Genomic DNA, 12,486 nt, shown 5'->3' with positions numbered 1-12,486 from the left:
GCACATAATGTAACTACCAAGGCGCGTGCATTTGGTTTATCTGTTAACAAGCGGTATGATAGTATGATAGTAATGATCTAGCAAGAGACATAAAATTTCAGTTAATTAAGCAATACTATACGTACATCTGAGACGCATGATTTATTGAATTATCCACCTTAGATATAACTAAATTTCTTTAGAAACAAGTATGATATCTGCATTCTCATTGAGAATACCAAAACCGTTACTTGTATTAATTATACCTTTGAATTTAGTGTTAATATTTGGAATAATTGTTTATGTTGCTGAAATACCTACAGATGAATATGTAGATAGGGATATGATTAGTCTGGGGTTTCGACAACTTACACAGAAGTTTGATTTTGGGTATTTAAATCAGAATGTTTCAGACGTTGATTTGCAAAATGTTGATACTTATAGCACATATGGCTTTAAAATAAAACCCAATAATGTCAAGTTCAAGTTTGTGAACCCCAAGAAGAAGATTGGTACTCCGGAGGATATCCTAAAGAAGAATAAGGAAACATTTGAAGAGGTGATGGCACAAGAAATCCATGAGCCAAAAGATGCAGACCTTCAGAGCATGAGGCCACCATCAAAAAAAGACATCGATAAATACAAGCATGCAAATGCTACAATAATTGCATTGGTACGTAATAACGAGGCCCTGGCTATAACTAAAACTATCCGAAGATTTGAAACGAGATTTAATTCCAAGTTCAGATACCCATATACATTCATTAACGACGAGCCATTTACCGAGAGGTTTATGCAACGAATGCAGAAATTAAGTGACGCCCCTATGGAATTCGTTACAATTCCAAGTGAATTATGGAAGAAGCCATCTGACATTGATACTGAACGCGAGGAGAAGGCTATGCAGCTCTTGTCCGATCAACGGATTTCGTATGCAAAAAAGGGATCTTATCATAATATGTGTAGGTTTTACCTGGGTAATTTCTACAATGTTCCAGAATTGAAAAAATACCAATATTATTGGCGTATTGAACCAAATGTCTTTTTCTACAATGATTTGGAATACGATGTCTTTAAGTATATGGAAGTAACCAAGAAAGCTTATGGTTTTGCAATTAATCTCTACGATATTTCGGAAACTGTCGTATCCTTATGGCCGGAGACTTTAAAATTCTTGAATAAGGGCGATAACTATAAATATGTAAACCCGAATGGAGCATTTCAGTGGCTTTTAGAGAACCAACAAAATCCCAAGAATAATAAAAAGGCAAACGGATATTCTACTTGTCATTTCTGGTCAAATTTCGAAATTGGTGACATGGATTTCTACCGTGGTGAAGCGTATAATGAGTGGTTTAAATATTTGGATTCTACTGGGAACTTCTATTATGAACGTTGGGGAGATGCACCTGTACATTCTATGGGGTTAGCATTATTTGCCGACACCAAGGATATCCACTGGTTTAGAGATATAGGATATTACCACGACCCATACGTTAATTGTCCTAATTCTCCTGACACAATTGGTTGCGAAGCTGGCCAATTTAGTAGATGGGACCATTTGGCAGATCAAAACTGTATGGCTAGCTGGATTGATTACAGTATGGAAGACCCAAGTGCAATTTATTAAACAAAATCCAAATTATGGCATTGAAGTTGGATATAATTATAGAATCTGCCCAAGTTTAACGCCAGAGGATATTTGTATGTTTATTTATTCGTAATAGCTAAAACATTATAGATGATATAGCTAAATTTATACCTGATACTTACGATCAAAACTAAATTTCGAAATACAGAATAATTTTCATTAAATGCGTAGACCATATCTAAGAGACTTAACGAGATTCACTTACTCGAGGTAGACGACCTACGCATGTAATTATCTACCTTTCCATCCATCATTTCGGTTATCTTAATGTACAGGGGGTTATTTCTAATTTTATCACACCATGCAGCAAGATGTGGGTATTTCTTATACAAATCACCCTTTTCCCCCGTAATATCCTTTATCTGCACTTCGTTATCAAAAACGTTCTCGTAGATTGGGAAGCTTAGGATAATATCTGCCCCAGATAACCTGTCCCCGACAAAATAACCTGTCCCCTCCCTTTCTAGTTGGTCTTCCAAATATTGCATATTCAACCTCCATTCGTGAACATAATAGCCATTATTGATTCCTTTGGTCACTAGCTTAACCACACTTTTTGTTCCGAGTGGGGCTATACTCTTCGCTACAGAATTGATTAACAACGCTATCGTGATATGTTGTAGAGTTCCCTCAGTATAATGCAAATAATAATCCACCTTGAGTTGTAAATTCGGGTCCACGGGAGTCAATAAGTTGTCATGATCGTAATTCTTCAACAAATACTGTATTATAAATCCACTTTCGGCCAACTTTAACGATTCTCTCCCATCGCCAAACATGATTTCCAATATTGGAGATTTTCCCGAAGGATGAACCTTCAATAATGAAGATGGACCTCTCCAGGTTGTTGGATGACGTAGGTAAGTTTTGATTTCATATTTTAACCCTAAAAGATCTAATAGCCATAGAATTCTATGTGCTCTTGACTGGTCAAGCCTAAAATAAGAGTTAGCATATTATTCTTAGTCTTCGAATGCTTTTTTCGTATTACTTACCAATGCAAGACAAACTTATCACCATGGTCACCAGAGGACATTATTGTTGCATAATAGAACAAGTAAGGGTAAGTAGAGCCATGACAGATGAATATATTTATACTGAAAAATATGCGGGGTAGATTCGGTTAAGTCCCATAATATTTACGAAGATAAAGGCTTGTGAAATTCATATTAATTAATTCATATAATAAATACTTTATGTTTAACTAAACACAATCCTAAATGGTTATACAGCTTACAATTTCGATGTGCCAGTCTTGGAGTCGATAATTTCGTTAGCCTTGATCAAGTTAGGTTCCTTCTTGATCATATCAGCCCAGGCCTTCATAGTAGGATACTTGGTAACGACATCAAACTTACCGCCAGTCATAGCCTTTGTTCTTTCGAGGTCGCCGAATACATTGTCATATATTGGGAAACTCAAAATAATATCAGCACCGGTCAATTTGTTGCCTACAAAGTACTCACCGTTGCCCTTTTTCAAGTTATTTTCCAAAAAGTCGAGGGCCTTCATTAATTCTGGGCCGTAATATAAATTATTGATCTGCAGCACCACCTTGTTAACCAAAAAGCCAGCCCCAAATGGTGCCATTTTTTTGGCCATGTTGTTGACCAACAACGACACCAAGAATGGTTGAAGACTACCCTCGGCAAATTGCAAGTAGTAATTGACCAATTCTCTTTCATCTTCATCACTAGGAACCAACTTTTGTTCTGTATCGTAATTTCTGATTAAATAGTCAATCATATATCCGGTTTCGGCCAAGATGACTGGCGTGGATCTACCTGGCTTAATGATCTCGATGACAGGTGACTTCCCCAATGGGTGCACCTTGTTTAATTCTGGTGGTGCACGGTAATCCTTGGTTCTTCTGTATACCTTTAATTCATATTCGAGATTCAATTCTTCCAATAACCATAATATTCTGTGAGATCTTGACTTTTCAAGCCTTAAATAGTTAGTATGCAACACTTATAAGCTCGTCTTGTAGTAATAATAACTTCACACATACCAATGCAAAATAATTTTATCTTCTTGAGACATAATACGTTGATTTATCAATTAAAATGTTTTACTAATAAGAATGAAAATTGAAATGCTAAGAATTCGTAGTTGCTTTGCTATTTTATATTCTTCAGTAAATTGCTTATGATAATGACCACTTTATTGCACACACACGACTTTGCTGCTAGATTTTTTTTTTTTAGTACAAGAGATGCCATCAAGGTAATTATTGCAGCTTACAGTTGAAACAAAGTATTATGAGTGAAGTTAATAGAGTTATAAACGGGAACAAGAAGATAAAGACCTTAGTGTTCGATGCCGGTCCGTTAATTACGCAATCTGCGTCTTCATTACAACAACACGCCTATAACTACTACACCACACCTGGTGTACATAGTGAGTTGAAGGATGATAATGTCAGACAGCAGTTATTGATCTGGGACGATAAACTTCAAGTGAGGCAACCCAAGCCGGAGTACATTCAAAAGGTTGTAAGTTTTGCAAAATTGACGGGGGATTATGCTGTATTATCGACAAATGATTTGCATATCATTGCGTTGGCGTACGAGTTAGAATGTGAAGCAAATAAAGGGGACTGGAGACTTAGAAAGTATCCAGGAGAGGTATTGGTACATCAGACGAAGACAGGCGAGAAGGTCGAGATAAAACAAGACGCAGAAAGTAAGGCGGAATCTGAAAAAATTGCAAATAGTGAAAACGATGAATCAAAGCCAGCGGAATCTGAACAAGAAGAATCGACACAAACTGCGGATGCGGGTAAGAAGAAGCCACGTCGTAGAGGAGGTAAGAAACAAAGAGCCAAAAGGGAAGCCCAGTTACAAAACGAATTAGACGAAGAACAAATGGAAGGTGATGAAGCTGCAGCTGTTGTTTCAACTGACCCAGTTGAAGTCTCCGGCAAAGATTCTGTTTTTTCACAAGAGTCATTGAAGGAAGAAACATCAGTAGAAGACGCGGGCGAGAAGTCAGACTTAGATGAAGCTTACAATGAAGAGGATGACGATGGAGACTGGATTACACCCGAAAACTTACAGGAAGAGATGGTAAAGGATACTAATGAACAGATCCAGGAAGCATCCTCGTCAGAGAAACTGGGCCCATTCATTAAAGTTGCATTATCTACCGGCGATTTCGCATGTCAAAATGTTGCCATGCAAATTGGTCTTAATCTAATGAATGCTATGTCCGGTAAGCAAATAAGAAGAGTTCGTAATTACATGTACCGTTGTTACGCATGCTTCCGCTTGACACCTATCCCTAAAAATGGAAAACCAAAGCATTTCTGTCCAAAGTGTGGTGGTAATACCTTGTTGAGGTGTGCTGTCTCTATCGATAATGCTACTGGTAAAGTCACTCCCCATTTAAAAGCAAATTTCCAGTGGTTTAAGAGAGGTGATAGATATACCTTACCTTCTCCATTGTCCAAGAATCAACAAAGATTGCAAGGGAAGGCTGGTTACCAGCATAATAAGCAAAACCGTCATAAAACTTTACAGGATCCTCTTATTTTGAGAGAAGATCAGAAAGAATACGGTCAAGCTGTTAAGAACGATGAATGGCAAAGAAGACAAAATGATAAGATGTTGCAACAATGGATTGGTGGTGGTAGTGCTGATAACTACGTCTCTCCATTTACTACCTTACAAAATATAAGACCTTCAGGCGTGAAAGTTGGAAAAGGTCGTTTCGTCAATTCTTCAAAGGGTAAGAGAAGCTAATTTACGTAGCTCATATGTTTATACGTTCGATGTAATAGAATACTATATATAACCTGTAAATATCACTATAAATACTTCAAGCAAGCACATCATAACAGAACAATCATTGATTATCGCACACCTGACATGTAATTTTCTACACTGCCTAGAAGATAGATAGCCTTATTATCTATAGTTATTTCTCTTGAATTGTTCTAAAGATCAGTGCTTAATGAATAAATATGGCGTCTAATAACTCTACAAGTCAGTTGGCGGCATTGGCGGCGTTTAAGGCTATCAATAATAAAAAAAATGAAGAGCTGCAACCTAATAACAGATCCAGAATACCATTAAAAGTTGACACAACAGCCCCACCACAGACACAAATGAAGGCATTAAACTCGGCTACCAGAGCAAAATCTAGCAATAAGATATCACAGACTCAAGCAGATAAGACTCGAGGCCAAACATCAGAAAGAAAAGACCAGAAAACAACACCAACAGGTTCAAATATGACAAATATTTTCAAAATGCCAAATACACCAAAAACACCTAAAATTAGTAAATCCGCCGAGACACCTAATTCAGTAGGTGCTCTGAGAAGATCATCTACGTATAGCAATTCGTTTGCGGTTGAAAGCCTAGAGAACGAGCCACCTAAAAATGATAATTTTGGTGAGCCTCTATCTACCGTTAATAACCTTGAAAGACGTAAGACCGTTTCACAACATTCATTAAATTACGATCCTCAAGACATGATACGGAATGTGAAAAATTCCATTGGGTCGAAATACATATCGAATGATTTATCTCCGGGTCAAGTAAACACTAAGAGACTATCGACGGGAACTCAACCTAAGGATATGTTAGACCTGGTAAGAAACTCGATAAATTCAAAAACTAAAACCAATTCAAAAAATCAGGAAATGTCACAGAGAAATGCACTTATATTAAATGGAATAAGGGATAGTATTGATCTGAAGAGAATATCGAGTCATCATGACAACAGCACAATATCATTACCTCTAGCCGAGGAGAGGGACAAAATCCTTAAATCAATATCGAAGAGTAACAATCCAGAAGAGCAATTGATGCTTTATGGTCAACCAATATATAATTACTCTTCTTCTTCCTTTGCATCATCGTTTCTGGAAAATGACAACGACCAATTGCGTACGCCAGTGATTATTAGGACTGATATGGATCTTCTTGATCCTGATAGTAACGCATCAATTCAGCACGATGAACGTGAAAATTACTCCAATGAAGATGACGACTTTGAGTACAATGATACCTATGATACTAAGGAAGACAAGGAAGTTTCACCGATTAATATCCCGCTATCACTGCATGCTTGTGCTAGGTTAGGTATTAGTAACAACGATACTCCTAAAACTTTTATGAACCTAAGGATTCAGACTCCCGATAAAGAAGATTCATCGAGACTTAAACCTAAAAGGAAACCTCCACCTGAGATGGATAACGATTCCATTTCCCCAACATTTACGGAACAAAGTGATGGATATCAGACTGAGGGGGATGATAGGATGTCTGATGCTTCGAGTAATAGGACACGAAGACATAGCGTGCAATATAACGATTATGGTGGTTATTCTGATGCATCTAGTAAATCACAAATTAAGGTAAATGACGATAGTGATTATTCCTATTTTGATGAAAGTGATTTAAGTGGGTCTGAGACTCCAAGCGTGGAGAAAATTGACAATGATAAACTGTTTTTAGATGATAGACTCCCAATATTTCCAGATATTAAGGCGAAATCCAGAAAGCTTTTTAGAAATAGAAAATCTAAACCGATTTATAATCTGGATGATCCTGATACATCAAAATCTGATCTACAATCAGCTACTGAAGAGCTCAAAAATATTTCTGTCCCCTCAAGAACATCAACTCCAGTAATGGGCCATCAATCACAACCGGTTCAATTAAAAGCAACGATGAGAACAAACAAGAAAAGAGAAAAGAAATACTCTTTCAATGAGAACAAACCATGGAAAAATCATAGTGAGCTATCATATATTGCTGAGCTGGAAAGAAAGAGATACGAGGGTTTGTGGGTAAGTAACAAAGGATTGTACATTAATTGTGCGGTTTCTAGATTCATTGGCGTTGATTATAATGGCAAACCAGAAATTGAGCTGCAAATTGAGAATCAAGATGCACCTACCACAGCCGCTTTATTATCCTCGAGGACTACGAATGAGGATAATTCTAATGTCGTTCAACAAAATTTCCATAATCTATTATCAGCAGAAACATCACAACTAATTCACGGAGTTGTAGTAAAAAGAATCTGGAAAAGAAGCAGATTACCTAAAGAAACACTAGAAGCTATCTGGGATTTGGTTGATTTTAGGAAAGATGGAACGTTAAACAAACCTGAATTTTTAGTAGGGATGTGGTTAGTAGATCAATGTCTTTATGGAAGAAAGTTGCCAAAAAAGGTTGATGGTACAGTATGGAATAGTCTTGGGAATGTTGGCTTGAACGTAGTATTGAAGAAGAAAGGCAGACGTTGAAATTGAAATTGCATTAGTATAAAAATTTATAGACTTAATAGATTACGGAACAATTTCATGTACATCTCGGATCCTCAGTAGTACAATCAATTTCTTTATTTCTCAGATTATGTATGCTACTTGATTTTATAATTACACGAATTTAAGCGCACAAATTAATTTTATTGATTCAACTATTTCATTAGAGGTCAAGAAGATAACTAAATTGCAGAATGAATCTCATGGACATGCTTTCGGAGGAAGCACGAGATGATATTTATCAGAGAAATGACATGCAATCAGTATTAGATGAAAATGATCCACTAACTGAAACTACTGATTCAGTCATTACCCAACCAGAAAATGGCGTATATTATTTACCTTCCGTCCTCACCCAATTACAAAAGGATTTAACGGAGACTGTGCTTCATATATTTAGCTTAGACTTACTCGATGAAATACGTACAAAGAGAGAAAGGAGTAGCATTAATAGTTTGCTTGATAATACGGGCCCCGAATTTGATGCAATGAATGATACGCACAGTGAAGCGATGAATAAATACGATAAAGTAAATCTATTATTTGAACAGCTAAGACTCATAACTAAACATCCTTCATTATTAGTTGACCATTTTATGCCAAAGAAATTATTATTACTGGAAGTGAACGAAAGATTGGCAAGTTTATCAGGAAAGTTTCAATTGTTCAACAGACTTCTTGATTCATTTATTGACAACAATATTCTGAAATACGAAAGTTTAAACAATACTGAAAATAATGACTTTCATATATTGGTTGTGGCAGATAATGTCAAAGAATTAGAGCTCATCGAAGGGCTAATTATAGGTAAGAAGTTGCATTACAACAATTTGAGTAGTGAAAGATTATACAATGATAACAGTGGAAAGCGTAAGTTCAAGCAAGAGGTAGATAATATAGATGGTGAACCGGGAAGAAAAAGGAAACACCCTTCGGCAACTACATATACAAAGAAAAGTGAACATTCACTTTGTTTATCTTTAGCTACATCGCAACAATTGTACAATAATTATTCAGCTTCATTTGAGAATCTGCAAGTCAATTTAATATTTTCATTTGATTTAAACCTCGATACCCAAACCCCTAGTATAGAACTCATAAGGTCCAACAATTTGCCGAACAGACCAGATACATTATTGGAATCTGACGCGATTCCGTTAAAAACTCCTGTTTTTATACCAATTTTAAATTTTTCAATCGAACATATAATGCTTCAAATGCCTCAAAAGAAAGCGAATAATAGCTTTAACTTGAATAATTCCAAAGATAGCCCAAATTATAAATGGAAGCTTCAAATATTGAATGCATTCGCTGTTAATAGGCGCGAGGCGTACGAATATCATGATCATGACTTCTTCTTAGAGAATTATGGTAGCAATATGTCAGTTTTGTTTGAATGGATTTATACGTGGGATATTATGAGATTTCCTTTTGAAGATAACAATGCAATGATGAAATTCAATGACAGGTTGATGTTAAGCTTTACCGACGATCAACTAACTAGGGAGCTTCATATTAACTACTTGCATAAATTTGGCTATTTTATCGAGGATTTATGCAAAGATGATATGGAGGTTGATGAAAGCATAAACGAAATAAAAATTGATCACGAACATTACAAAATAGAAGTATTTAACTACAAGACGTTTAAATCAAAGTTTGCTCAGCTCATATATGACCGTGTGTGCCAAATTGAAAGAGCGATTGACATAAAGCACAAGGAAATATTGCCCTCATTGAGACAGGCTGAAAGCTTGAGACAATCAACTATCGATGAAGACGAGGAAGCAATAAGTAGTAACTATAGGAAATTACGAAAACTAAATGATGAAGCGAATTTCGCTGACAAGAAGATGGGTAGAGCAGAATCTGATATAGAAAAGTTTCAAGAGCACAAGTTGCAACTGGAGTTTAAGTTACAATTCTTGCGTAATAACTTAGTGGACGAAGTTAAAGTTGAGGAAGAGCTAAATAAGACTTTATCAGAACAGGAAAAGCTTATTGAAGAATTGGATAAGGAATGGGCTAACACTTCGACAGAGTATGAAAAGTTATGCGAAGAAAATAATACCCTGAGTGTGAAATATCAAAATAGTTCTACAGATGCAGTTCAGTTATCTTCTAAATTGATAGCCTTAAGAGACGCAAACAGTAAGTTAGAGGGAAAATTAAATGGCGCTGGTATACAACTATTACCTTCGTTGATTAATAAGGACGAACTCATTAACCATGAGGTGGAATTGAATAAATTGAAAAGCGAAAACCAATTTATGTTACGATTCTTTGATGAAAAACTAGACAAATTAATTAAAGAAAGAACATCACTAATGGATAGTACGTCTAATGGTTCCAGTAGCAGGCCTACCAATAGAGTAAGTAGAGCGTCTACGCCATTTTGAATATATCTTATTTAGTCAAATTACATAAATCCGATGAATTGGCCCGAACTCACCGAGCTACATAAATTCTTTTTGTATCCTGTAAAATATTATCTACAACTAAACACAGAAATTGATAATTGAACTCTGATATATAGATCAAATGCATGCATTATTTGAAACTGATTGGTTCTTGGATAGCAAGAAGTATGGAACTCCATGTATACCAAAAAGTTTTAATGAATTTATGTATTTAGTGGAAATCAATGCGTTCTATACGTACAACAAATTGAGAGATTATATTAATACCTATTATATAAATGCATATTGTGGCGTATGGGGATACTTGGCTATTATACGTGATGCAGTATTCATCTATTTGATGTATCTGTATATGAGCCAAATGGTTGTGCTTATTAGAGGCCGTGGTATGATTGCTTCTATTAGAATATTTATACACGCTATAAGTAAACGAGGTTTTCAATTTTTACTCTCCATCCCACCTATAAAGAAAAAGATCGATCAAGAACTATCAGAAACTACCAAGAAAATTGAAGAGGAGTTGATGCAGAATGATGAAAGTTTAATGCAATTTAAATCATTGCCAGAAAAGGGATTGGATGCTACAATAGTGAAAAAGGAGTTGGACAGGTTGCAAGACTTGAAGCACTCTGATTGGTACAATGGTAGAGTAAGCGGAGCTGTGTATCACGGAGGGAATGAATTATTGGATTTACAATCAGATGCGTACCACAAGTATTCCATTGCTAATCAGCTACACCCTGATGTATTTCCAGGTATTCGTAAAATGGAATCCGAAATCGTATCTATGGTTTTGCGCTTATTTAATGCACCAGAAGAAGGATGTGGGTCTACTACTTCAGGTGGTACCGAGTCCTTATTATTGGCAGGTTTATCTGCAAGGGAGTATGGAAAGTTCTATAAGAATATTTCTAATCCTGAAATCATTGCACCAATAACTATCCATGCTGGCATTGAGAAGGCCTGTTATTATTTTGGTATGAAATTACACAAGGTTGACTTGGACCCTGTCACATTCAAGGTTGATGTTAATAAGGTTAAGAAATTAATTAACGGAAATACTGTTTTATTAGTAGGATCGGCTCCAAATTTCCCACATGGTATTATTGACGATATTGAAGCTTTGTCTAATTTAGCAGTTAAATATAAAATTCCTTTACATGTTGATGCTTGTCTTGGTTCATTTATTGTCTCATTTTTAGAGAAATCGAAAGTTCATGGTGATAAACCAATTCCAAAGTTTGATTTCAGGTTACCGGGGGTTACTTCAATTTCATGTGACACACATAAGTATGGATTTGCTCCTAAAGGTTCTTCGATCGTAATGTACCGTAACTCTAAATTGCGTCAATGCCAGTATTACATTCTGACTGATTGGACAGGTGGTATGTATGGATCGCCTACTCTAGCAGGATCAAGACCTGGCGCACTCATGGCTGGTTGCTGGGCAACTTTAGTTAACTTTGGCGAGGATAATTACGCCGAGTCTTGTCGTACAATAGTCGGAGCTTCAATGAAATTAAAGTGTGCGATTAAAGAACATGAGATGTTAAGTAAATACCTAGAGGTTATTGGGGACCCTATAGGATCAGTGGTAGCATTTGGGGTTACTAAAAACTATAGAAGTACGCTCAGTATCTATAAAATTGGCGAGTGTTTGAGCTCTAAAGGTTGGCACTTTTCTACATTGCAGAATCCTGCCGCATTACACTTTGCACTTACCAGATTGACCGTTCCGGTTATCGGTGAATTAATATCCGATCTAGTAGAAGTGACAAGTGCCGCTCTCAAGGATGAATCGAATTCAGAGAGTGAAATTGCCGCCTTATATGGTGTAGCTGGTAGTGTTAAGACTACGGGTGTGGCAGAAAGAGTCGTCGTTGCGTTCCTAGATACCTTGTATAAAATATGATATAAATGAATGCTTATCATTATATATACTTATGAACACGTTTTCTCCTCAATAAGATTATTATTATATGTTTTCCTTATGCTATATACTACTTGTTTAATCTATGCTAACCTACAATAGTTCAATTCTGATATATATGTCTTAATCGGGTAATTGGTGAAATTTTTTACCGCGGTGATGAATCATACTGATAGCACAGTCATATATGACCAAAACTATCTATCAAATTTACTGTTTTTGTTTT

The 12,486-nt window shown here is 36.2% G+C and overlaps 7 protein-coding genes across 7 annotated transcripts; 5 read left to right on the top strand and 2 right to left on the bottom strand. All coding sequences in view use genetic code 12, as the record gives it.

Annotated features, from left to right (window-relative positions):
* Positions 1–190: 190 nt before the first annotated feature.
* Positions 191–1,609, top strand: DEHA2D16324g (DEHA2D16324p; the record flags this gene model as incomplete). Its single annotated transcript, XM_459195.1, has 1 exon — positions 191–1,609. The coding sequence occupies one exon, from the start codon at positions 191–193 to the stop codon at positions 1,607–1,609; it is 1,419 nt and encodes a 472-aa protein (XP_459195.2).
* Positions 1,610–1,827: 218 nt separating this feature from the next.
* Positions 1,828–2,666, bottom strand: DEHA2D16302g (DEHA2D16302p; the record flags this gene model as incomplete). The annotated part of the gene is made up of 2 exons (XM_459194.2): positions 1,828–2,566; positions 2,626–2,666. The coding sequence occupies 2 exons, from the start codon at positions 2,664–2,666 to the stop codon at positions 1,828–1,830; spliced, it is 780 nt and encodes a 259-aa protein (XP_459194.2).
* A 197-nt stretch (positions 2,667–2,863) lies between these two features.
* DEHA2D16280g (DEHA2D16280p) lies at positions 2,864–3,673 on the bottom strand (the record flags this gene model as incomplete). Its single annotated transcript, XM_459193.1, has 2 exons — positions 2,864–3,578; positions 3,642–3,673. The coding sequence occupies 2 exons, from the start codon at positions 3,671–3,673 to the stop codon at positions 2,864–2,866; spliced, it is 747 nt and encodes a 248-aa protein (XP_459193.2).
* A 218-nt stretch (positions 3,674–3,891) lies between these two features.
* Positions 3,892–5,373, top strand: DEHA2D16258g (DEHA2D16258p; the record flags this gene model as incomplete). Its single annotated transcript, XM_459192.1, has 1 exon — positions 3,892–5,373. The coding sequence occupies one exon, from the start codon at positions 3,892–3,894 to the stop codon at positions 5,371–5,373; it is 1,482 nt and encodes a 493-aa protein (XP_459192.2).
* A 221-nt stretch (positions 5,374–5,594) lies between these two features.
* DEHA2D16236g (DEHA2D16236p) lies at positions 5,595–7,892 on the top strand (the record flags this gene model as incomplete). The annotated part of the gene is made up of 1 exon (XM_459191.1): positions 5,595–7,892. One exon carries the CDS (start codon positions 5,595–5,597, stop codon positions 7,890–7,892), a length of 2,298 nt encoding a protein of 765 aa, XP_459191.2.
* A 212-nt stretch (positions 7,893–8,104) lies between these two features.
* Positions 8,105–10,309, top strand: DEHA2D16214g (DEHA2D16214p; the record flags this gene model as incomplete). The annotated part of the gene is made up of 1 exon (XM_002770277.1): positions 8,105–10,309. One exon carries the CDS (start codon positions 8,105–8,107, stop codon positions 10,307–10,309), a length of 2,205 nt encoding a protein of 734 aa, XP_002770323.1.
* Positions 10,310–10,451: 142 nt separating this feature from the next.
* DEHA2D16192g (DEHA2D16192p) lies at positions 10,452–12,242 on the top strand (the record flags this gene model as incomplete). Its single annotated transcript, XM_459189.1, has 1 exon — positions 10,452–12,242. One exon carries the CDS (start codon positions 10,452–10,454, stop codon positions 12,240–12,242), a length of 1,791 nt encoding a protein of 596 aa, XP_459189.2.
* Between the last annotated feature and the right edge of the window lie 244 nt (positions 12,243–12,486).

The sequence above is a fragment of the Debaryomyces hansenii genome, assembly GCF_000006445.2.
Source record: "Debaryomyces hansenii CBS767 chromosome A complete sequence".
In the NCBI taxonomy this organism is placed as follows: domain Eukaryota; kingdom Fungi; phylum Ascomycota; class Pichiomycetes; order Serinales; family Debaryomycetaceae; genus Debaryomyces; species Debaryomyces hansenii.
This window is presented reverse-complemented; position numbering and strand designations above follow the sequence as displayed.